This window comes from Hydra vulgaris, chromosome 06 (genome assembly GCF_038396675.1).
Source record: "Hydra vulgaris chromosome 06, alternate assembly HydraT2T_AEP".
In the NCBI taxonomy this organism is placed as follows: Eukaryota; Metazoa; Cnidaria; class Hydrozoa; order Anthoathecata; family Hydridae; genus Hydra; species Hydra vulgaris.
Genome location: NC_088925.1, coordinates 2806201 through 2833457, shown reverse-complemented (window position 1 = coordinate 2833457; position 27257 = coordinate 2806201). Strand labels below are relative to the sequence as shown.

General features: G+C 26.3%; 1 protein-coding gene across 18 annotated transcripts in view; it reads right to left on the bottom strand.

Annotated features, from left to right (window-relative positions):
• Positions 1 to 27257, bottom strand: part of LOC101236961 (myosin-IIIb) — a 79248-nt gene that overhangs the window by 48166 nt on the left and 3825 nt on the right. For 5 of the 18 annotated variants that reach the window (XM_065798966.1, XM_065798969.1, XM_065798967.1 and 2 more), the window contains exons 2-7: positions 23690 to 23887; positions 17008 to 17112; positions 10867 to 10966; positions 7960 to 8182; positions 200 to 265; positions 10 to 106 (exon numbers count right to left, since the gene is read on the bottom strand). In XM_065798966.1, coding sequence (XP_065655038.1) covers positions 10 to 106; positions 200 to 265; positions 7960 to 8182; positions 10867 to 10966; positions 17008 to 17112; positions 23690 to 23695 — 597 coding nt within the window. In that variant the 5' untranslated portion in view covers positions 23696 to 23887. Of the gene's footprint in view, positions 1 to 9; positions 120 to 199; positions 266 to 772; positions 854 to 1020; positions 1126 to 7959; positions 8183 to 10866; positions 10967 to 17007; positions 17113 to 23652; positions 23888 to 27257 lie in introns of those variants that run through there. The other 13 variants (XM_065798971.1, XM_065798981.1, XM_065798982.1 and 10 more) reach the window with 7 other exon arrangements.

Below are 27257 nucleotides of genomic sequence, written 5' to 3'. Positions count from 1 at the left end.
AGTTGCTACCTTTGATAAATATAACTGATCGACACATTTTAAAAAAAATTCGTCACTTAAAAGCAATGCAGCATCTGGTCGAATTTCAAAATCTTTTGTAACAGCTCTTAATAATATAACTGCTTAATATAATTCTTTATGAAATTTTTTTTTAAAAGATTATAAAAATTAAATATATAAGGTTATTACAAATACTTACCGTGCAATAAACTTGATGAATATATTACTCCAAAGAGTTGGATTGCGGACAGTTGGTGGAGGATTTCTTAAACAAAATTTAATTAAATGTTAAAAAGTTTCCAACTTCAAAAAAACATATTTTTAAAATAATTTCAAAACAAGTGAAGAATATGATTTTGTTCATTAAAACTGTCTGCATATGTTGTATGCTTTCCTTTTAACAAACTCTATCTGTATTCAAACTAATAGGATAGGTTTAATTCAATGTTTGCATATCCCACTGTTATGGTTAATGAGATACAGACAACATCAATAAATAATTTATTTAAATTTTTTTTTAAATATATCAAACTCTATACTTTTACAATATAGTTATGAATAAAAAAAAGTGTATATCTTTTACAAGATTGATATTTTAAAAATCATATAATTAATATAAATAAAAAATCTTTGAAACTTTAATATTTAAAAATTATATATTATTATAATTAAAAAATCAATGGTTTCCCTTGATATAATAGATAAGTTAAATTGCTTAACATATAAAAGATACTGTATAAACTCTCAATTTTGCTAAACTATGATAACTTACCCTCTAACATAATTTACTGTATTTCTACAATTCCCTATCATTCTCAAATCCATTAACAAACTTGCAATGAGAAAACAAAGTTTTTCAACTTTATTTTCTTATTGCAATATTATATATATATATATATATATATATATATATATATATATATATATATATATATATATATATATATATATATATATATATATATATATATATATGTAATGAAAAATAATAAACTCATATTTTTGGATTTTTTAATTTACCATTATGAAAATTTTTTGTTCAATCAAAATTTTATTTCCTACGCAACTTTTTTGAAGTTTGAAACACTTATGATTACATAGTAACTAAGTTTAAAAAAAAAGCTTACTTAATCTCATTTAATCCAACTCTTTATTTAAATCAAACATATCATAATTAAGGTTATTAATGTATAAAATACATGAATAGAGTTTTCATTAAAAAAAAAATAAAAGAAAAAGCAAATTTATAAAGCATCTAAACAGATACTATGCTGATACATAATGATAGCTAATATTATAGTTTAATATAAACAATAATAAATTATGTTCAGCTAAAAGTACCAACCTAGAATAGAGTTGACTTTTGTAAAAACAAAATTAATTCAAATCTATTTTTAGTAAAGTATAAAAAAGAAAAAACATCAATGAGAGGGGGAGAAAACAAGAATATTATAATAGGTTGTAGTTAGGTAAAAAACAACACAAATAACACAATGCAAAAGTAGTGTTAAAAAAATGATGTTAAAAACTATATAAAATACTAGTTAATAAAACATAAAAACTTTCAACCAGAAAACTGAGAATTCAAGAGAAGAGAAGTGAGAAGAGAATTCAACTAGAAGAGATAATAGGGTGAGAAAAAAATTCAATTAGAAGAGCTCTTAGAGTAAGAGGAAAATTCAACCAGAAGAACACTTAGGGTGAAAAGATCAACCAGAAAAGAAGAAAGAGAAAAGAGAGTTCAACCAGAAAAGAAGAAAGAGAAAAGAGAGTTCAACCAGAAAAGAAGAAAGAGAAAAGAGAGTTCAACCAGAAAAGAAGAAAGAGAAAAGAGAGTTCAACCAGAAAAGAAGAAAGAGAAAAGAGAGTTCAACCAGAAAAGAAGAAAGAGAAAAGAGAGTTCAACCAGAAAAGAAGAAAGAGAAAAGAGAGTTCAACCAGAAAAGCTTTTAGCGTAAAATTCTTTTAATAGTTCAACACAACTTCAGCTAAATTAAAAAAAAATAACACATTTTGGATATTCTTTTTTTTTACTTCAAATATTTATAGATTCTACTTAAAATATTTATAGATTCTACTTTAAATATTTAGCACAACTTTTGTGCTAAATATATTTGTAGAGGAGACTAAGGCTAGTTGCAATGGTGGCAAGTTGCCAAAGTGCCTTTTAAAGAGTTATTTAATATTCCTAAATAATTTTGCATTATGCAACTGCAATGATTTAATTAACTAAAAACCCTAATCCGGACCAAAATGAAGAATAATGAAAAAAACTGCCACCAACCAAAACCAAGAATGAAAACTCACTACCTAACCCAAACCCTCAGTCAATGATTTAATTAACTCAGTCAATGATTTAATGAACTAAAAACCAACAGCAACTCCTGTGCATGTTTTCCTTATATAAGCTGATGTATGTAATGAAGCCCCTATCTGCTCCCTATTTCTGTATAACATAGTGTTAAACTAAGTATGCTTTTATATATATATGTGTGTGTGTGTGTATATATATATATATATATATATATATATATATATATATATATATATATATATATATATATATATATATATACATATAGATATATCGTAGCGTATATATAAAAACAAGGTCCGTAATTTTTTGCCAATCTCAAACACTTTTAGTTCAACAGTTAGGTTGGCATTGTCGAATGTCGAGCCTAATTCTGAGGGCTGATATATATCGTTATAACTTTTTTGTGACCTCATGTTCCTGGGTCGTAAATCAACGAATATGTAAAAAAGTACATAACAATTTTATAATCGTTATTTTTTAATTTAAATTTTTTTAATTAGAGAGTTATTATGTAGTCTTTAGGCATTTATTGTTACATCATAAGACTCTAAATTACAAATAAATATAAAATTACAAACTTAAATAACAATTCAATAAGTAGGAAAAGCTTCTGTATATACCAAAAAATGTTGTGTAGTATTCAGCCTAATTAAAGTGTAATATACAATATATGTATTGTTAGACAAAATAAATCTATACTAGAGGTTTTTTTTTTTTTTTTACAGATATCAAAAAGATCTTGAAGACACTTGATTGTTTGTTCTGCACACTAATTTGTTCTGGAGGGTTTCTCAATAGTTACGGATTCCATAACTTATTCTATGAGATTTTACAACTTATTAACTTAGTTTAACATTTTTTCATTACCGTGCAAGCTGCTAATTTTGGTCAGTAAACCAATGGTCCGCCCATCCTTAAGAGATGAATCTACATATGTCGAGTAGTGAGTCTCTTCTTTCTGGGAGAAGTATAAATGCCAAAAGAACTAGTATTGCATGGGAATTCCTTCTTGCATTATTTAATTCAGGTATTTTCTGAAACTTCTAATTGATCTGAATATACCAGATTTGATCTGATTGTTAAATCCATCTTAAAATAACTGTCAACAAATGGTTGCTGCTTTGCTGGTTGATAACTTTGAAAATGCTAATTTGGAGCAGTTTTGGTGTTACTGTAGTTCTTGCTGGTACTTGTGGAATGTTCTTCTGAATCTTCAGACTTTTGATATTCTGACTCTGACTCAGATTCAGAAAATGATATTGTTGCTATTGTCATTACTGTTGTTAAAAGACATCTTCTTTAAAATGGATGGATAGTTTTGAAATACCAGCCTTCCCAGTCGTATGCCCAATTAAAAAATGATCAATACACAGCCATTCAATACCTTTCTTTGATGTCAAAAACTTCATTCAATAGATTGTATTTTCTTTGTTTTACACATTTATAGTACATTTTCTGCACTTGATTCAGTTTTGCCTGCATAATTTGAAGAAAATAATTTTTTCAAACATGTTCAGTTCCAACAAGGCTGCAAGCAACTACTATTAGAGATGGAAGTTACTGAAAGAAAAAAGATTAAGTTTATAAAGCAAAATAACAGCTAACAGATGACTTAAAAGATTGCTAATTATATGAATCAGGTAAACAAGATGAAGGGAGCCAATTCTAAAGAACTGATATTTGAGAAAAAAGACTAGACAAATAAAATTTTTGGATACTTAGGAACAGTCCCAGTAAAGTGTTTGTTATAGTAGTGCCACTATAGTATTTGTAGAAAAAAGAAAGAGAAGCAACATTACAACGATGTGATAATGGTTGGAGGTTAGCTGCAAGAGCAGGTCTAACTATGTTTACAATGCACTTTTGCACCTTGCCCAAGATGAGTATTTTTATCGAGACACCATCTCCAGTCTTTACTCAACCAACAGCCCTAAGGAAGGGAGTGTGTTAAGTAAGAGTTGGCATCTCCTATACTTTACTTAAAAACATAGCCTACAAGGCAGCACAAAATGAAACACGTTGTACTAAGTTACAAATTACCAGTAGTAGGAACGCTAACCCTGACCCTAACCTTACTTGACCTGACATAAGGCAGGATAAAGCAGAATAACCTGACCTGACATATTCTGCTGTCATCTTCCAGTGATTGTTTTTCGAGTGGAACAGTTTTTCTTTTCTTATGTGACTCGTAAATCGTACAAAACTTTATCAGAACCATCTTTTTCTTTCAGTAGTGGAAGCACTTTTCTCATAGGGCATTATGATTGAAAATAATACTTGAATACATTTCTGAGAAGTACTTCTATATTTCTTGACTGCCATCTGACAAAACATAATTTATTTATATATAATTATTAGCATTGCTCAATCAATCAGTTTCTAATCAGTCAAAATCTAATTTCCATAAACTTCTAGAAGACATCAGAAATTTCTAGGTTTCAAAGATTTCTTAAAACATGCAGAACAGTCTAGAAAATTTTAGAAAATTCCATAAGGTTCAAGAAAGTTCTAAGCATCAGAAAGTCATAATGCTACTGCCTGCAAATACTACTTATATACCATTTTAAAAATTTTGTGTTGCTTGAGACCTTTTTTTTAAAAATAATAAGAATAAAACCCATTTATTACTTTTGTGCAAAAGTTTATTGCTGCCATACAGTATTGTGGAAATTAATTACATCAAAATCAAATACAATAAAAATCCAGGAATTTTATTTCTCCGATATAATAAAAACTTATACACTAATATTTTGAGTGTTCTCCTAGTGCTACGATGACTTTCTGCACACGATTTGCCATAGAATCTACCAAATTTTTACAAACATTTTGGATTTCCTTCAAATCTGAAGGATAGTGGTAGTAAGCTTAGTTTCAGTTGTGCCATCATGTTTTTGCAGTCTTTTTTTTTTTACCCAGAGATTTTCAATTAGTTTGAGATCTGGGAAGTTGTCAGGACATTTACGTGTTTTAATATTCTTTTTTACAATGACTTCTTTTTAGGATATATGGCATGTGGCTAAATCCTACAGCAGTATTTTGTTTCCATTTAAAAACACTTTTAACATCTCTGGAATTAAATGTGTTTTAATAATAGATTAAGTGTCAGAGTTCATCATCCTAGTAACTGGGTAGAGTGTTCTTGGTCTAACAGCAGAGAAACAACCACAAAATATCTTCTTTTCTGGATACTTGGCATATTTTTAATGTGTCTTATGGACTCACCATCAGAGCAACAAACAAACTTTGATACCTAGCTTCAAGCCTCGGCAGGAGTAAATGAGCACAAGAGCAGAGAAAAGCCATGCGAGCTGCTACTCTAAACAGCTTCTTATAAAAGCTTTTAGTTTTTGCATTAAAAATATTGCTTATTAAATAAAAAATTTGGATTTATACTTGTTACGAGCATATGTTTGTAACGTTAATGTTACAAGAACATATACACAAGTATCATTTATTGCACTGTGAAAATTTTTTTTAGATGAGTGCTGTCTTACGGTTTTTCACACTAGCTATCTATTTATTTATTAACAACATTACTTATTTGACAAAAAATTTGACAAGAGCTATAAAAGTTTTTACTGCTTATGAAAAATGTTTTATATTTTCTGATCGTAATAGAATGCAGATATTATAAGAATTATTACAACAAATAAAAATTCCACAAAAGTGAATAGTATATTAAAGTAATTAATATACAAAATCTATAATTAGTTGCATAAAATAATTATTATTATGCAATAATTTAGAATGTAATAAGTTTTATTTTTTATCAGTTAAATAATTTTTTATTTTATCAATATAATTTAGAGTGCAATAATTTTATATTTATTTGTTAGTCCAATTTAATCAAAAACATTTGCATTTTTATCGGCATACTTTTTTAATACTTTTTTTCTTGCAACAACCATGCCTTTTAAAAAGGATTGCAGTTTTTATGCAGTTAATTTTTATAAAAATGAATTTGTATTTTTCATTTTAGTTACAATGATAACTATACTTTAGTGAGAAAAAATTATACTTTTGCGAGAGCTGTAAATTGCTCCCGTAAACTGAGAGCTAAAGCTCTCGCTTCCTGCCGAGGCCTTGCACTTTGAAATGTAATTCATCCGAAAATAAAACCTGCAATCAATAAATAAACAAGTTAACAATTATAAAGTCTGTTACTAAATAAATAAATTAACAATTATCAAGTCTCTTCAATATAATATCTTTAGTTTTTAAAATAGCATGATTATACAAATAATATAAATAAAATAGTGGTAAATTTATCAACTAGATTTTATCTTCTCTTCTCTATTGTTCTTTAGTCTACTTTTTCTATTCCTTTGCCCACAAGCGATGCTTCTTCTTCATGGGAGTAATGGTTTTCTCAAAGGTTTTCTGGGAAACCTTTAACAGCTATCAACAGTACTCTGCACAGTACTCAAGCAGACATGGATGTCATGTGTAGCAAAATCATTTTTTATTTGGTCACTTGTCTTCTTTGGATTTTTGATACTTTCCAACATCAGATATTGGTCAACTCTCACTAAGATCTTTCGTTTTCTCTCACTAAGATTTTCCTTATCTTATTGGTGATAAACTTCTTGACTCGGCTAACTGTAGATTGGTTACTGAACATATTGTGACTCTTTACTGTTGAGATTTATCAGAATACTAAAGTAAAGTTAATACTTTAGATCTTTTTCTTAGTGTAGTGTTGATCTTTGTTTACTTTTTCAAAATTTACTTATCCTTCTAATAACAATTCCTTCTAATAACAGTTCCTTCTAATAACAGTTCCTTCTAATAACAGTTCCTTCTAATAACAGTTCCTTCTAATAACAGTTCCTTCTAATAACAGTTCCTTCTAATAACAGTTCCTTCTAATAAAAATAACAGTTCCTTCTAATAACAGTTCCTTCTAATAACAGTTCCTTCTAATAACAGTTCCTTCTAATAACAGTTCCTTCTAATAACAGTTCCTTCTAATAAAAATAACAGTTCCTTCTAATAACAGTTCCTTCTAATAACAGTTCCTTCTAATAAAAATAACAGTTCCTTCTAATAACAGTTCCTTCTAATAACAGTTAAATGAGTGAAAAAGTAGAATAAAACAAATAACAAAAAAAAAAAAAATGTTTGATGCAAATAATTTGCACAGTACTGTATATAAAAACATCTAAGTGAACTTTGACAAAATTTTGAAAAAAAGTCTTCCTTTTTAACACTCAAAGCACATGCTTTTAAAAGTTCATTCAAGATCAGGACACTTTTTGTTATTCACCTCCTCAAGGCCGATAAAGCCACTACAGATGAGGAGGCTACTTAATAGTGGCTATAACCCTCTCTCAACTCTATAACTCCGAAACACAAACCTTGACGAACAAGGCCGCTGCACGGAGAAACAAGTTGCGCAGAGAAACAAGTTTTAATTATAAACAATATTGCGCGGAGAAACAAGTTTTAATTATAAATAATAATTTGAATAAAAAAATCATCTTCAAAAAAAAAAAATATTTTTTTATTTGTTTTTTTAAAGTAAACAAAATTTGCATTTAAAAAAAAAAAATTAAAAATTTAATTTACTTAAAATATTTATAAAAAACACACACACAAAAAAAACATTTGTATTTTTTAAATGTTTATTTAATAAAAATTACCTTGGAATTTTAAAAAGAGCATTCATTGGATGAAGTTCAGCCATAGGAGGTTCACCATCAGCAAGCTCAATAGCTGTTATTCCTAAACTCCAAATATCACAGCGATTATCATACTGATAATCAAGCTGTTGCTCACATGCTATTACTTCAGGTGCCATCCAAAATGGAGATCCAACTGATGAGTGACGCCTACTGAGTGTATTTGCAAGAACTGCAGATACTCCTGAAAAATGATCATAAAATAATTTGAAGACTGTCATAGCTTACAAAATACACTAAAGGATATTGATGAATGATCGAAGTGGTGGTTAATATATATTTGAACTGTAAGAAATGTCAAGTAATGGATTGTGAAAAAAAAAATTTAAACTAATGATTTTATTTTTAAAATAAAATGGGTATAGTTGTTTAGAACCTAATCTCTTTATCATCATGTAAAGCAATAAAATCTTGGTGTCATAATATCGCATGATTTAAAATGGAAATAGAAAGTAAATGCTGTGATTTGCAGCATTTACTCGCTGTTTATAACTTATAAACTTAATAAATGTAATTTGCTATTCAAACTAGATTTCTTAAATTTACAAATGCTTTTATTTATAAATTTAATAAATGTAATTTGCATGACTGAATGTTACCCAAATTACATTTACAAAAAAATGCTTGATATAATTTACGAAGGATACATCATGCCACAACTCAAGTATTGAGACACTTTAAAAAGTACAACACAAAACTACAAAATTGATTTCGCATATTCACAAATATGATTACAATGATTCAAGTATTTTAATAAAGTTAATGCAATTAAAGATTCAGTAAAATTAAATAATCTTAATAAAGCTCAGTCAATCAATGAATCAATGCATTAGGTATTGGTGGACACATATTAACAATTGAAAAAGAATTTGCTTAGAACTGTGAATTACGAAACAATTCCTTTACAAAATGTAAACAAACTCCCTAACTCATTTATATCAGCCAAAATAATTATCGATTTCAAAAGTATGACAAGTGTATGACAAAAGTATTTGACACATTTTTTTTTTGTAACTCACCTAACCAAGGCCGAGAAGGCCACTACAGATGAGGAGACTACTTGTGGTTATAACCTTCTCTCAACTCTATAGTTTTGAAACACAAACCTTGACAAACAAGGCTACTGCGCAGAGAAAGTTGAGCGCAATACTACCAGGGACGTGTTAGGAATCAAACTTGGAACCTCTAGCTTATGAAGCGAGCGCTCTACCACTACACCACTACCGCATATGACAAGTGTATGTTGAAAATATGACAAGTACATCATGAAAATATGACAAGTATATAATGAAAATATGACAAGCATATTATAAAAATATGACAATTATATGATGAAATAATGACAAATATATGATGAAAATATGACAAGTGTATGATGAAAATACGACAAGTATATGATGAAAATAAACAAAAAAGCAAAATAATCAAAATAAATAAAAAAAATAAAAAGTGCTGTTTAAAGGAAGACTTCTACAATTGTAGAAGTCTATTTTATTTTACTTTATAAAAGCAAAAAAACAAAATAGAAACTTTTTCAGAAAGTTTTGTTTCTCTTCATATTTTTTTTGACTTTAATAATAAAAACAATGATTACAATAACTTCTAGTTTTATTAAGTTTTTTGATTACATGTTTTATTAAGTTTTTTGATTACATGTTTTATTAAGATTTAGTTAACTTTACACTTCAATAACTATAAATAAAATAAAAAAATCACTTTGTTAGTAAATGCAGTTTAATTATTGTACGAAAATTTTTTGATATTTTTTTAATCAATAAGTTTACCGCAATTATTTTTTTTATTTGAAGCACTGTGAAAATTGTTAACCTTCAGTGAAAGTTAAATTGAACAGAATTGCAAATATTTAAATTGAAATTAAAAACAAAATAGTAGTCCATACACTTACTAAAAACTTATGTTTTATATTTAAATAACTATTACCTATATAATATTATATAGAGACAGTAACTATCATTTATATATATACATATATATGTGTGTGTATATATATATATATATATATATATATATATATATATATATATATATATATATATATATATATATATATATATATATATAGTGTGTGTGTGTGTGTGTGTGTGTGTGTGTGTGTGTGTGTGTGTGTGTGTGTGTGTGTATGTATATGCAACTATAAATGTGTGTTTATATAAGTACAGTAACATCACACTTAAATAGCTTACTGCTGGGGACTTCAGTACATATATCGACTATCTTTTAGCTTGCTGCCATTAAGGAGTGCCACTAAATCAAATGAGGGGTTTCAGGATGGAGAAACAATCTTATCTTTCATTATTCCTCATTTTTTTCTGAAAAAACTGTATGCTATAAATATTGGCAAAACTAGTAAGCATTTGTTGATTTATATACACTATAGTAATAGCCAATTGCGACAGACCATTTGACACACAGACCAAACCCATTTGGCGATCTTGAAAGAATATTATTTGAAACAATTGTGATCGCTAATTTTTTTATTCTTGAGTAAAAGTTTTTATGAATTAAGGTTTTATCATGTTTTATCATAGAAAAATAATCTGGTCAGACGAATATTACTTTCAATTATTTGTGCGTCAGGTCGGCAAAGCTAATTTTAAAATTAATGCATGTACTTTTCGGACCATTAATATCACCAAGAAATGCATGTCTTTTATGATCATTTATTTGTATATGCTTTCGAATATGATTTTGCTATAATTTTGAATATGATTATTTGTATATGATTTTGCTTTTATTTACCTAATTTCTACTTTTTAAAATTTTTGGCATATAACAATAGGCATTTTTAACCTATAGTAAACTTTACAAGCTAAAACTTCTTAATTACACAGTTAAGAGAACACTTACCACAGTCAATTAACTTTACTTCTCCATTGCGGGTCATTAAAATATTTGGTCCCTTTATATCTCGATGTATTACTCTATTAGAATGAAGGAAAAATATACCCTAAAAACAATTCAATAATGTTAATCATACTTTTTGTGCATACATATATGTGTGTGTATATATATATATATATATATATATATATATATATATATATATATATATATATATATATATATATATATATATACATATACACACATACATGTATATATATATATAAATTAGTAAAAAACACTTATCTAACTTTTATCTTCTACTTTAAGTTTCACCATTGCTGGATCATCAGGAAGCTTCCTGATGATCCAGCAATGGTGAAACTTAAAGTAGAAGATAAAAGTTAGATAAGTGTTTTTTACTAATTTATTATTGCTCTGTTCTTTAAGAACATTGAGCACTATATTTTTAAAATACACTAACATAATTTACATATAGATTTAAAAGTTTATACAGCTTTTTTGAACGACGAATGGCTTCAATTTCTCCATCAATGAATGATTTTGGAGTTTTCTTTTTATGATATGCTTTATATTTTTGAGATTTAAATACTTTTTCTATTGAAGCTTGGCTGAATTTAAATATTCTCGCAAGATCTCTCTGTGACTGATATGGATTTGCCAAAATGGAGCAAATGATTGATTTTGCTTTATATTTATCTTTAAATCCTTTCTTTGTTCCACTTCCAGCTTCTCTTTCAATAGATTGAGTCTGTTTATATTGCCGCAAAATAAATCCAACTGATGATCAAGAAACACTGGTCAATTTTAAAGTGTCAACTTTTGACAATGAAAGATTTTGAAGAACAATTACTAAAAATTTATTTCAATTTAATATTTGTTTACTCATTTTAATCCGATAGCAATGATAACCAATACTTATTACCATTTCAATCAAAAACAACACATTAGCTTCCGTGTGCAAAAAAATTAAAAGTATTTGTAAACTAATTTATAAGTAATTAACGATTGAAAGGCGCTGAATTTCATCGTGTTTAACCGATAGGTAAAGTATTTTACAGTTTATAATTTTAAAGTTTACTATTAGTTAAAATATATAAATGGGTAAGATCATTTTAAATATTTTAGAAAACAACAACGTAACAATAACAAACTATTTATTTTCCATAAATCATTTTTACAATAGTTTTAATAATAATAAAATAATAGTAATAATAACAATAATATGTTATATTAATATAAGATAGCAAAATGAATAGAAATTATAGTAATAGTAATAATAAGTATGTTTACAATGAAATAATAATAATAATATTATAATGGCAGTTATAAGCATAAAACTATTTATAATAATTTTATTCTTATAATTACCATTAATGATTTATTAGGATGGTGTCACTCATACAGAATTCTGATCAAAGGAATGAAACCAATTTTTAAATACAATATAAGTAATAATAAGGCATACACTGAAATACATGGACCGTAAATGTCTATCAGCCCTCAGAGAATTAAGGTTAGCATTCTGCAATGCCGATCTAACTGCCCACCAAAAAGTGTTTGAGGTCAGCAAAAAATTGTCGACGCTATTTCTGTTTTATGGTAACCCTCTTGTGTCAAATTTTTTCTGTTGACCAGATGCTAACCTCTAACAGTTTAGGGTCGGCAATTTATTGCTGATCATATTTTTATTTATTCTGAGGGCATACATCGATACATTGTTACATACATTCGATACATACATTCCGATATATACATCGACTATCTAATAGTCTGTGGCTGCAAGGGAGTGCTGCTTCATCGACTGAGAGGTTGGCATAGCAGCAATATTTTCTTTCATTATTCATTATTTTTTCCTCCTTTTTCTGAAAATGCCATAAAAATTAATGTAACAAAAATAAGGTAACAGTTTGTTACATAATATAAATTTACTATAGCTTATATAGTAGCAACAGGCTAATCCAGTTTGATGTCACAAACTCATTCTTCCAGCAATAATGCCAGATTTGGAGTTTTCAAATTTTTGTGTTGCTTTGGGACTTTATACTGTTCAATATCTTTTTGAGATTTAGAGTTAAACAGCTTTTTAGCAACACTTTCTTTAATTTTAGACATTAGTTACTAATTAGATACGAAGAAACAACTGTTTTCTGATCATGGACTCAAAGATATAATTTTATAATGTTAATGCATGCTTGATGGTGATTGACTGAAATTCTATTTGGACTTCAGTTGAAATTTTAATTTGAAACAATACCAAAATTTTGGTTTCGGTACTTTTTATAAATTTGGTTAGAAACATAATTCCAGTTGATAACATACTGAAAACCAAAATAACAATTTTGAGTAATGAGTATGAATGGTTTGCCAGATATTCTTTGAAAGAAGTCAAAAGGTTTTTGTTGATAATGAATATTCTTAAGAGTTTTATTTAACAAGTCGAGTACTGCAGGGATCTATCCTGGGACCGCTACTGTTTGTTTTATTTATAAATAATTTGCCTTAATGTCTCAAGTCACCAAAAATGATATTATATGCAGATGATGGCGTCATATACTATATTCATAAACATTCCAAGACTACTCAAGAGTGTCTAATATCAGAATTAAACAGTATAGCAAAGTACTTTATTAATAATGAACTAATAATTAATCTGAATGTGGGAAAAACAGAAGCAATGCTATTTGGATCTGTAAAAAAATGTAACAAGAATGTACTTTGTTTAACTTACAAACAAGAAATAATTAACTTTGTGAAATCATTTCGTTTTAAGAAAAAAAAAAAAGGTTTAAATAGTTTAAATAGAAAGTGAACAAATATGATATTTTTATAGATTTTTCTATGAACAAATTTATTTATTTTATTATTTATTCATGAATATTAATTTATTATTATTATTTAAGATGGAAAAATGTTGTCAAAAAAGTAAACAACAAATATAAATACACAACAAATGAAAATTGTATTTTTAGATTTTCTAATCAAATTACTTTTGTTTCGCAGAAATTTTTAGATGACATTTTCTAATGAAATTAATTTTGTTTAGCAGAAATTTCAGTATAAGCTTTGATAAAATCTTTTCCGAAATGTCAGTTTTGGTTTCAATATTGAATTAGTAACTCAAAATTACTGTTTATTTTGATTCATATTTCTTGTTTTTTCCTTACTTTGATTCATATTTCCTGTTTTGGTTGATCACTAATGCTTAAACAACATCAGATCTTTTAATTTTGTTCCATATCCTTTATTACTTGTACACTTATATAGAGTCATATATACAAAACTTTTAAAACCAAAATATACACTTTAGCACTAACAAACTCATCATAAAATTTACAAAAGCACTAACCACAGCATAAACATGTTGAATATAATACATAAGTGAAGGCATCAGTTCTTTAAAAATGAAAACCTGGGACAAATCCACATAAGCAAATGAATGTCAGCTGGCATAGGTACTTATAGTCAATTCTGAGAAATGTGTTTTTCTAAAAAACTCTATTGTAAAACTTTTTCAGACTAAAGCATTACTTTACTATACATTATATATGTATAGGGTAAAGGAAGGTATGTTCGTGATAAATTAACTAGATGTGTAATTACAAAGTCAATTTCAGTAATTTTACTTAATTACTTTAATTGTTTGATGTACATAGAGTAAAGTTACTAGAATCTATGCAGTTTTGGGATTTTAAGTCCTTTGATAAGTTTTTATAAAAGCTCAAAAGTCATTGAGAAAAGTTAGGTAATTTTGTGATATGATATTTAATTTCGTGATAGTGGTTAGGTAATTTCGTGAATACACAATAATATTTAAATTTATAATTTAAATTATAAATTTAAATATTATTGTGTATTCACGAAATTTAACAAAATTATAAGTTATAAAATTATAATAATACTTTCATTACTTTATATTTATATATAAAAAAAAATATACTTTTAACATAGGTAGCTTAGAAAATAAAATAACAGACCTACAAAAAACTCTTAATATAATAACTATAATATTAACCATACTTATATCTGATTAACTTATTTTTCTAAATCACATTCTTGTTGACAACATGTATCACACATAAATACTTCACCAATGTCCTCATATGTTTGACAACTCTCATGATAAGGTACTAAACAATAGGAACACTGCACCCATTTTTTTCCTTTTTTTTTTTTTACATCACTGTTGTAACTTTTTTTACAAACACCGCACTCCCAATCATCATCTTTTGAAGCATTTTTATTTTTTTTACTTTTTTTAGTACATACAGGAATAGAATCCTTTGAAGTTAATGGAATAGGTTGATCAGGAGGAGTCAGACACTTTGCACTTGAATCCCTTTTTGGCCTATTAGGGTTAGGTGTGGTTGGCTCTACAGATGGAATAGTTAACAATGTTTGTATAGCAGTATTACTGTGTGGTTGAATTTCTGTACTTTGAATCTCTCTGTTTGTCAATTTTTAATGTCATTATATTTAATAAAAGAAACATGATTAAAAATGTAAATTCATTTGAGGTGAAAACGTTAAGAAAATGTGTAACTGCGATAAGGAATCATAAGTTATAGGAAGTTAATAAAAAAACAAAAGTTTTACCATTAAATCAAGCATCTTTTCTAGTTTAATATTTAATAAAAATAATTTACTTACCTTAAAACACAAGTCTGGAAATAAAAATGTTGGACAAGTACTCCAAACAAATGTGCTGAACGCACGTTAAATAATGCTAAAGAATGTACAAACTGATAGTAAACAATTGACGTATCACACGCACCCAACGACTATTTGTGAATCGACAGTAGTACCCCGGGGTACCATTTGACGCAATTTCGATGTTTTTGACTAATAGGTATGTTCGCTACAAATGCCGAGCGAAATATCACGAAATTACATATATCACGAACATACCTTCCTTTACCCTAACTTGATTAGTGTTGATAAAAATATGTTCTTTTTATGTATTAAATTTCCTTTGCTAACAAGATTTCTTAATACATTTTTGTCTATGTTTTCAATAAAGTATGAAAATAAGATAAAAATATTAAGGTCGCATTAGTCATTATCTTCTTTTACACTAAAAACCAAGAACACATATGGTCGTGAAAAAGAGAGAATTACATCTAAAGCATAAGAACTCCTCCTACCCTCATTCTCATAAAAAAAAAATTTCGAAAAAAATAACAACTTATTAATCTTAGGTAACCTTATTGTAAAAAAAAAAAGATAAAAAAAAAAAAAAGGGAATACATATTCGCATTACTTTGTAGTTATTTTTCTTTTTTTAGTTTTATTTAGTCTTCAGTCTACAAAACAAACAACAAAGGAATAAATAAAATTAATAAATAAAACAAATAAAAATAAATGCATAATCACTATATTAATACTGTTACACTGTAACTTTATTTTAAATATTTAATTATATATATAGATCATAAACCATTAGTCTGAACTCTATATTGTTTCTTTAACATATATAATATTATTACAACATATAATAAACTAATACAACATGTTCGTTCTTTGAGCGCCACTATACAACTTCCTCTCTCTCTTCCACTTAACTAACTCACTCTCTGACTTTCTCTGATTCTCTTTAACTATATCTCACTCTGTCACTCTACTGTTTTATATATTTCAAGGACGCTAGACGCGTCTCAGTTCGTACACAAGTTGTTTAGTAACCATTGTTTCTTGGCGTTTTGTTAAGTGAATTGTTTGTTTATAACTTCTTTTTGTGCACGCTTGAGTGAGTATGGTTATTATCTACACGCTTGAGTGGCTAAGGTTGTTACCTTCGTAACAATACCACTTATTTTAAAATTACCAGTATACATCACTATTTAGTATAATATATATTATACATTATATTTAATAATACTATTAAATATAATATATTTAATAATGTTTATTATATATGATAGTGATTTAAACTAGTGATTTTAATATTGTGGTGGTATCAATATAGTGATTTTGCCTTTATTCAATTTATTTTGTTTATTAATTTTTTATTTATTCCTTTGTTTGTTTTGTAGACTAAAAACTAAACAAAACAAAAAATGAAAAAAAAAGCATCTTATCTGCATATCATCAAATTTTATTTATCCCAAATTAAAAAAATCTAAATCCCAAATTAAAAAAACATACATTTAAAGCTTGATGCAAAATATACTTGATAACATTTTCACTTAAATGATGCCCACCAACAATGATAGCCTTAGCTAGTTCAGAAACAGATCCTCCATCGCAGTACTAAAATCAATTTTGAAATTAATTACTTATTCAAATTTCCTTATACTAAATTGCATATTAAGTAGTAATTGAAAAAAAAACAACATAATAATCAAAAACATGAAGGAAAAAAAAAGCAAAATACTGTGAAAAACAAATCACCAAAAAATGTTTTCACTATAAAAAAATTTCTGCTTAAGTTGGAAGGATTTAGAACATTCTGTAAAATAATAAACAAGTTTTTAAATTACTTGAAAATATTACATTACATAAGACTATAAAAGGTTCCATACTATTCAAGGAAGAATATTCAAGAATATTCAGGCATGTTAAAGAGTATTGTGCAAGATTATAGAACATTATGGAACCCACCAGAACATTAAGGAACAACCCAGAACATTCTGAAACTTTCCAGAACATTCTGGAAGAATATAAAATATACTGAAACCTACTAAATCGTTCAAGCACTTTCTAGAAAATTCTAACATTTCCAAGAATGTTCAAATAAAAAAAAAAAAATTTTTAAAATGGAAGAACAATTCTATGGAGAATAAAATTCTAATTATTTTAGCCAGAAATCAAAAAGATATTGTTGGACTCTAAAATCTATTATTCTCAGCAGGGTTGTTACTACATAATATGTCTGGCAGATCTGTCGACATATTATCAGACATATTTTCTGCTGGCATAAAGTATGTCCCACATATTTTCTATCAACATATTTTGACATATTTTTATGTCTGAATTATTTTCGACTGACATAAAATATGTCAGACATATTTTGACATAATTTTATGTCTGAATTATTTTCTGCTGACATAAAATATGTCAGACATAATTTCTATCGACATATTTTGACATAGTTTTATATCTGAATTATTTGCTGTTTGATATTCTTAAAGAAAAAATCAATCAAACAAATTTATTGCGCATTTCAGCTTAATTTACAGAGTTAAGTAAAAATAGTTTAACAAAATTATGCTTCTCAAAACTTTTATTTTAAATCCTAAAAGCAAACATCTGTTGTTTCATAAAGGTCTTTTTCTGGCCTTTTTAGCGATGTATCATTTAATAGTATCGACTAGTATTGATGCATCATTTGATAGTATTTGATAGTATTGATTAGTATGGATTAGTATTCGCGATTTCCCTTATTAGAATGTAAAAACCATCTCAAGCTGAGTTTTTATTACTGAAAATGGTTTTTATTAGTATGACTAAACTTAAAATTATTCTTTTGATTAAAATAATAATTAAAAAAAACATTTTCAGTTATTTTTAATTAATAGTTGATTCATTCAATAAATTATTCTCCATTTTTAACTTTAAATTGTAAGGAAAACAAAAAAGATAATTATTCCAATATATATTTCACACAAAACATTTTATGCAAGTTTATGACAGTTAATTATGCAGTTATAATGCAATTGTCAATTATTTTATTGTTAAATAAATCATAACTATTATAACTAAATGTATATTATTTGTAACTAGTTATAAATTATTACCGGTTAGTCTTAATATGAATTTAATGAGCTGAATATAATTTTGAAATATTTCAAATTCTTCAGCTTAAGTGAATTTAATTTGTGCCGTTTTAAACCATTTTTTTCATAGAATCTTTTGAATTCAATTTTTTTCAGGATCAACTAATAATTAAAAATAACTGAAAAAGTTTTTTTTAATTATTATTTTAATCAAAAGAATAATTTTAAGTTTAGTCATACTAATAAAAACCACTTTCAGTAAGAAAAACTCAGCTTGAGATGGTTTTTACATATAATATATATATATATATATATTATATGCTTTATATGTTTTAAAAAAAAAAATATATATATATATATAGAACTCTTATTTGTTGTTAGAAAGTTTTTTCCGTATTTTGTTGACAAAAAGTAAAAATTAAAATGCAAGACCGGAATTTTTTTATTTTATTGATAGACTGCCTGCCTGTGTATGGAGTGCTCAAACCAGCCAGTTTAGTTTTTTTTCCAATTTCACTTCCAACCAATGTATTGCTCCGCATGACCACCCTGTGTATCACTAGTAGAATCACCACATGTCGCCTTTAAACTTTTATTGGTACCATTATTTTTCAAAAATTCATAAATATTTTGAGCAATTACTTCAGCATGTTTCATATGTTTTTAAATAATTTCAGGTGTGAAATGGAAAAGATACCTACCATCAGGCTCTTGACATACTGTATAATGTTCCTCTTTGATGGTTGCAGGATAATATTTAGTCAAACCTTCAACTATTAATTGAACTTAAGTATTATCTATTCTACCATCAAAAAAAAACACAATCATTAATGCTAGTTTTGCATTGAGTGTCAAACTCTATAGAAAGAGACTGCATAATTTTTTCTTGAGCTTACTTGACTTTGCTGTGATCAATAACTAACTTGGTATTGTCTTATTTAATTATTCTTCTATGTTTTTAAATAATTATTCTAAAATTAATTAAAAACATAACTAATTAAAAAAACCTTACTTTTTCCTTCAATCTTCTTTCTCTAAATTTATGTTGCTTTTTGTTTACTGATAAGTCTGCTAACCCGATTTGATGTTTACTGGTAGTCCCTATTTTAGCCCTTTACCCAAGTATAAAAACTAACTCTTCCTTTGTAATCTTTTTTTTATTCTTTTCGCACGTGAGAATTAATGTGGGCTTCATCAATACATTCTGACAAACAGTTTTTCTTTTGACAAGTAATAATTTGGCAATTACAATTCAGTATATCAAACGGTTTGTCAAGTTTAGCCATAAATCTATTTTTATCCTCTAAGCTTGCTTTTACTCTAGCTCTTACTCTAGGTTGGCTGCATTCCATTCATCTACCAATCTCGTAGTAATATAATGCTTGATATGTGTTACAGGATATAAAAATAAAGCATTTGCATGGATCCATTTACTAATCAACTTTGAATAAACATAATTCATTAAATATTTTATCGAAAAAATTTTTTTGTTTTTATTGTTTCTTTTTTGAAAAAACGGACCATATCTAAAAAGATCCCTTTGTGTTAGAAACTCTGATACTTAAAAATCTGTTTCGGAGCCTATATATTCCGAAAGCTTTGATCTGCTCCTTTTTCTAAATCTTGATGAAATTGACTCTGCTGTGATTAAATAGCAAACTTCATAACTTGCATCCCTTTTGAAAAACAGTATTTGTAGTTAGGGTCAATGGTAATTACAAAAATTTAACATAAATATGCAATTTTAAATTAGTTGTACACAAGTTTTCTATATATATATATATATATATATATATATATATATATATACATATATATATATATATACATATATATATATATATATATATATATATATATATATATATATATATATATATATATATATATATATATATATATATATATATATATATATATGTATATATATATTTGTAAATTATGTTAGTGTATTTTACAAATAGAGTGCTCAATGTTCTTAAAGAATAGAGCAATAATAAATTAGTAAAAAACACTTATCTAACTTTTTTCTTCAACTTGAAGGTTCACCATTGCTGGATCATCAGGAGGAGTGTACTCTTCCTGATGATCCAGAAATAGTGAAACTTCAAGTTGAAGAAAAAAGTTAGATAAGTGTTTTTTACTAATTTATATATATATATATATATATATATATAGATATATATATATATATATATATATATATATATATATATATATATATATATATATATATATATATATATATATATATATATAACTTTAAATTCACCTCCTTGAGGCCATGAAGGCCTTTACAGTCGAGGAGATTACTATAGTTGGGGCTACAATGCTCTCTCAACTCTATAACGGGTGATGCGGAAGTTATCGGACAAAATAAAAACGTCAATAACTTATTTATAAATAAAAAAACAAACTTCTATTATATTTTTTTTAAATAAAGCATTCATCTTTTAATAAAAATATATTATTTTTTATATGAAAAAACACCACCATCTGCAATTGATCTCAATTTCGCTGACGTTTTTCATATGCGACTGTTAAAAGTTTAAATCAATTTCTTGTAGTTTTAGTTTAATGCGATCAATCAAAACTTGCTCTGTTGAAGCTTGCCAATCTTCCTCGTAGACCTTCTGTGCCGAATGTCAAAAATTTTCAATTGGTCGTGCTTGAGGCACGTTTGGGGGATTGGATTCTTTATCAACGTAATAGACATATTGGTCCATCCAATTTAGAGAATCTTTAGAATAATGAGAACTTGCTAAATCTGGCCAAAATAAATAGTTAAAGTCTCCATGATACTTGTGAATAAATGGAAGAAGTCGTTTTTTTAAACATTCATTAATATAGATTGATGAATTGATCGTCACAGCCTTGGAAATGCAAAACAATGGCTCGGAGATACCATGGTCAGATATGGCTATCCACATTAATAATATTTTTGGAAATTTCTCTTTTCCTATAAAACGAACACTTTCTGGGCATGTCCTTTTTTTGTTTGTGTAGTATCCAGAATTTCCAGGCATGTTGTCCCCTGCAAAACAAAAGTATTTTTCATCATCGATAACTAGAAGCGATTTGTGTTATAGAGTTGGTTAACTAGTTTCCTGCTTCTTTTCTTTGCCTTTATTTGTTGTTCCATAGTGTATTTTGGAGTCTTTTCATGTTTTCTATATTTAATATTCATTTTTTTTTAACTGACGACCAATTGTCGATTGATTTACACTGAATTTAATACCTATTTTTCCCTGACTGACCCCTTTTCGATAGTTGACAAGTCTCGTTAATTCGGCTTTCTTTTCTCTAGTCCTGGATGTCGGACGATCAGGGTGCTTTCTATCAGAAAACGGTTGAACAGTTTCAAGTCTTTTTAGGTTATCATATATTGTACTTTGAGCAAATTCTTCCTTTTCAAAATGATTTACGATTATTTTTTTTTTATATATTAGGTTTATTTACAAAAAACATTTTTAGTCGCTTTTGAAAAGATTCTCGTTCAGCTGCATTTAACCTCATTTTAAATAATTGTGTTTCAAATAAAAAAGTTTATATTTTATAGAACGTTAATGCCTATGCATAAAACCACAAAAACTAATTATTATGCTCAAATAATGAAACTAGGATTTGTCCGATAACTTCAGCATCACCTGTTAACTCCAAAATACAAACCTTGACAAACAAGGCTGCTGCGTGGAGAAACAAGTTTAGCGTGGTACTACTAGGGAATGGTGCATATAACAGGCTTTTCTAAGATCTTGTTTTTAAAAAATTATAAAATATGACGCACTCTAACAAATTTATATATATATAACTCCTAACTGGTTGTCAGAAACTTTTGTTGACAAAAAGTAAAAATTAAAATGCAAGACTGGAATTTTTTTTTGTTACTTGATAGACTGCCTGCCCCAACCAAACCCTCAGTCAATGCAGCAGCACTCCCTTGTGAGTAAGGCTAGAAGATAGTTGATGTAGCTACACTCCGTTGCGAGTCAGGCTATTTGTCAGTCGATGTAGCAACACTCCGTGCATGATTTAAAGTAAAAAAATAAAAATAAAAACATTTTATTAAAAAAAGTTTAAATAAAACATTTTATTAAAAAAATAAAAATAAAAACATAGTTTATATTATTAAAAACATTCCAAATGTTTTAAAAACATTCAGAATGTTTTTAAAAACATTCTGATCAACAAAATTTGCGTATTTGCGGTTTATATTAAAAACGATTAATTTGTAATTAAATTAATGGTTTTAACTTTCTGACATATCTATAAACACACACGTATGTATATATATATATATATATGTATATATATATATATATATATATATATATATATACATATATATATATATATATATACATATATATATATATATACACATATACATATATATATATATATATATATACATATTTATATATACATATTAATATACATACATATATATATATATATATATATATATATACATAAATATGTATATATATATATTTATATACATATATATATATACACATATATATTTATATACATATATATTTATATACATATATATATACATATATATATATATATATATATATATATATATATATATATATATATATATATATATATATATATATATATATATATATATACGTATATATATATATGTATATATATATATATGTATATATATATATATATATATATATATATATATATGTATATATATATATATATATATATGTATATATATATACACACACACATATATTTATATATATACATATATATATACATATATATATATATATATATATATATATATATATACATATTTATGTATATATATATATATAAATATATATATATATATATATATATATATATATATATATATATATATATATATATATATATATATATATATATATATATGTATATATATATATGTATATATATGCATATATATGTATATACTATGCTTGGCATATTTATTTTAAAATAAATATGCTAAGCATTTTTATTTTGAAAATTATATATTGCAAACTAATAAAATATATATTTAAATAAAAATTAACAATACTTTAAGTTAAATATGAATTAAAGATAACTTAAACGACCTCCATAATAATCCATATTTGTGATAATGATCCTGGTTTATTGTATAGATATGTACCAAAGTAGTCAACAATATTTTTATGGGATCCAAATTTTTGTAATATACTAGACTCTGTTTGAATCTCATCATGTTTGTTTGCACTATTTTCAATAACTTTTATAGCAACAAAGTTGCCTCTCTTACTCACAGCTTTGTAAACCTAAATTCAAAATGATAATAATAATAATAACAATAATAATAGCAATACCGTCATGTGGGGCTACTTGAGCTCCATGGGGTTACTTGAAACCAAAAAAATTAAAATGTTTATTTACTTGTTTATTTTTTATAGAACTATTTGGTATGAAAATAAATAAGTTAATTATACACTTACTTGAATCAAGTAACAAAAAAAAAGAATTAAATTTTTTTGCAAGAAGTAATCAAAAAAATAATTTTTTAAAGAAAACTGCAGTAGTGTTAAAAATTTAGTGTAAAACTTTTGTCTGTCCAGACATAACCAAAAAAGATAAAAAATATTTGACAACATTTCTTAAAAGAAGTATCAGTTGCTATAAAATGTAGTAATTCTAATTGTCTTTTATTTTTATGATTTTGATAAAAAATTTTATTTATGTTTGAAGTTCAAAATTGGCTACTTGAACCCTTATGTCATTGCAGCAGCTTATGTTTGAAAATGATTAAATTTGTTTTCCATTAACATTAAACCCAAAAGTGTAATAATATATTTAAAAGGAGTTGATATATCTGTTATTTTAACCATGTTTTTAATAACTGTTAGGTTATAAAATGTATACCTAAATAAGGTTGATGGTTGGTTAAAGCTATTGTTATACACCTTTTTGCGTTTACTTAGTGCTATTATAACTGGTTCTACCAGAATGGTTCGCAGATATAAAAGAAAGTTGGGAGCTAGAGATTACAAAGACTATATAGAGCAAGCCTGTATTAATATTGAGCGTGGAGCTATGAGTCAACGATTTTCTGAAGAACAATTTACAATCAACAGTTCCAGCATTAAAGGGCTCTTCGAATACAAAACACCTGACTATCACAAAGAAACATACAGGACATCCAGCTGTCTTCACGCCAGAAGAAGAACAGTCATTTTGTGATCACTTGAATAAACTTTCAACTTTTGGCTACCCAATGATCTCATTTGATCTTTGAATTATTGTGAAATTTTATCTAGATTGATTAGGGAGTGACATTTAATGTTTCAATGAAAATCTCCCAGGTGTCGAACAGGTAAAAGCCTTTATTAGAAAACATCATCAGCTATCTGAGAGATTTGCCGGAAACCTAAAAAGGGTCAGGGTTGCACTACACTACAGGGCTTTTACACTATGGGTTCAAATAGCCCCACAACAGGGGCTACTTGAACCCAACCTTAACCCCCAAAAAAGGTAGAACGAAGTCCGCTTAAACATTTTTTCTCTACAATAATCATTATTAATTAAGTCCATGAATTAGCAGACAATTAGTCCATTAAATAAGTCCATGAATTAGCAACAAGTTTTTTACATTGACATAAATATGAGAGAGAACCACAAACATCAAACATGTATCAAATTTGGATCCAAGTAGACCCGTATGACAATATTTAAAAACTCTGTTATCATTTATCAATATATTTTTATAAATGATCTTTCAGCTTTGTAAACCTAAATTCAAAATAATAATAATAAAAAGTCTGTTATCATTATTCAGTATATTTTAATAAAGTTTGATTATATTTATTATTATTATTTTTATTAGATTTTATTAAAGTTTATTTAAAAATTGTTTTAAACTAATTTTAAGAAAATACCTTATAAAAATGACACCAAAATAATATCAAATAATAATCATTAATAAAAACCGAAAGAAAATAGAAAAAAAAAATTCAAGTTAAAATAATTAACACAAATCTAGATACACAGATATAGAGAAAAAAATAATTGTGTTGATGTCCAATGAGATAAAATAAATGCCAACTTATATATATGAAAAACATATAAGTGAAATAAATTTAAATAAAGAAAAACAAAAAAAAAACTCTAAGCACATTAACTAAAATTATTAATTGACATCTAAAGGTATCCAGAAGTAATAATAACTTTTCTTAGATTTTAATAAAATAATATTTTAAGTATCACATCATACAATAATAAGCTTTTAAAAATATAATATATGGAGATGAGCTTTTAGCTATGCACAAAATAAGCACATCACACTTTTCCAAACTAGCATACATAGTTAGTTTTTTGTTTTTTGGGTTTGCCATACACTGGAAAAGTCAGTCAAAATAATCACAAGAAACTTTAGCATACCCAGATAATGGGTATTTGCACATAACTGTTTCGAGATTTTTAGAGTTCAAAGTTTAGGTTGATCGATTTTAAACAAGATATTGACAACCTCAATAACAATGACCAAGCTACAAAAAGACCAAGTATAATGATATTGGTGTCTTTGTGAAGCAAAGGTAATACCCATCATAAAACAGTTGAGTTTAAACTAACATTACAAGCAGCTAGTATGTCGGGCAGTGTTGTACCCAGGTGTAATCCCATACCATTTGACCAATATGGGCACCCAAACTAATGCGCCCAAACTAAAAATTCCATAAACTATAAATACCAATATTATTAAAGTTCAACATTAAATAAAAGCAAAAAAATATATTAAAAAATTGTTATTTTTGTTAGCCATATAAAACATTTTATAGCTGTAATTATAGTGGTGGACTTTATCAATGTTGCTTACTTATATTTTATATATAAGTGTAGGATTATATTTACGTGGATTTAAGTAACAATTTTTATATTGTTAAGAGTTAAATTGCATCGTTAGCGTGTATTAAACTTTCGCCTTGTAATTAAACTTAATTTTAAACTGCGTTAAAATCATTTCAAAAATAACTAACATAAAAGTTACCAAAAAAATTTAAATTTGTTATTTGAAAAAGATTATATTTATTATATTGAAATTTGAAGATTATATATTTTTTAAACTTTTTATATTGAAAAAGATTATATATATTATTTATTTTTTAAAATATTTTTATACATAAAATAAAAACCTTTTGCTTTTTTTTATCAAAATTTTTATATATTCTTTTAGAGGTATTTAGAACTATTTTTTAATAAAGATTGTAAACAATTTATATTTTATCAGCTACAAATAAGATATTTGTAAACATAATTTGCGTTACTAAATAAAACTTATGTCATACAAACTTAATGTATTGTTTTAAAAACATCTTGAATGAATGTACACTAAATTATTTATTTTAAATTACTTCTTTTTTATGGAGACATTCAAAACAAGTATATTATTTATTTATCAGTAATATTTCGAGGCCACAAGATGGTCTCATCATCAGACTATAAAACTATTTATTATTAAAAATAGCATTTAAAAAACTTGTTAAGGAAAACATATTGAACATCAATTTTTAATCTGAATAGAATGGATCTTTGGTTTCCAAAAACCTGCGTTTAGAAATCTTAGACATCTCCAAAGCTTCTCTAATTTTTCTTTCAAATGTATTAGAACTCAATGCTAAAACATTTGGCGTCAGTTCA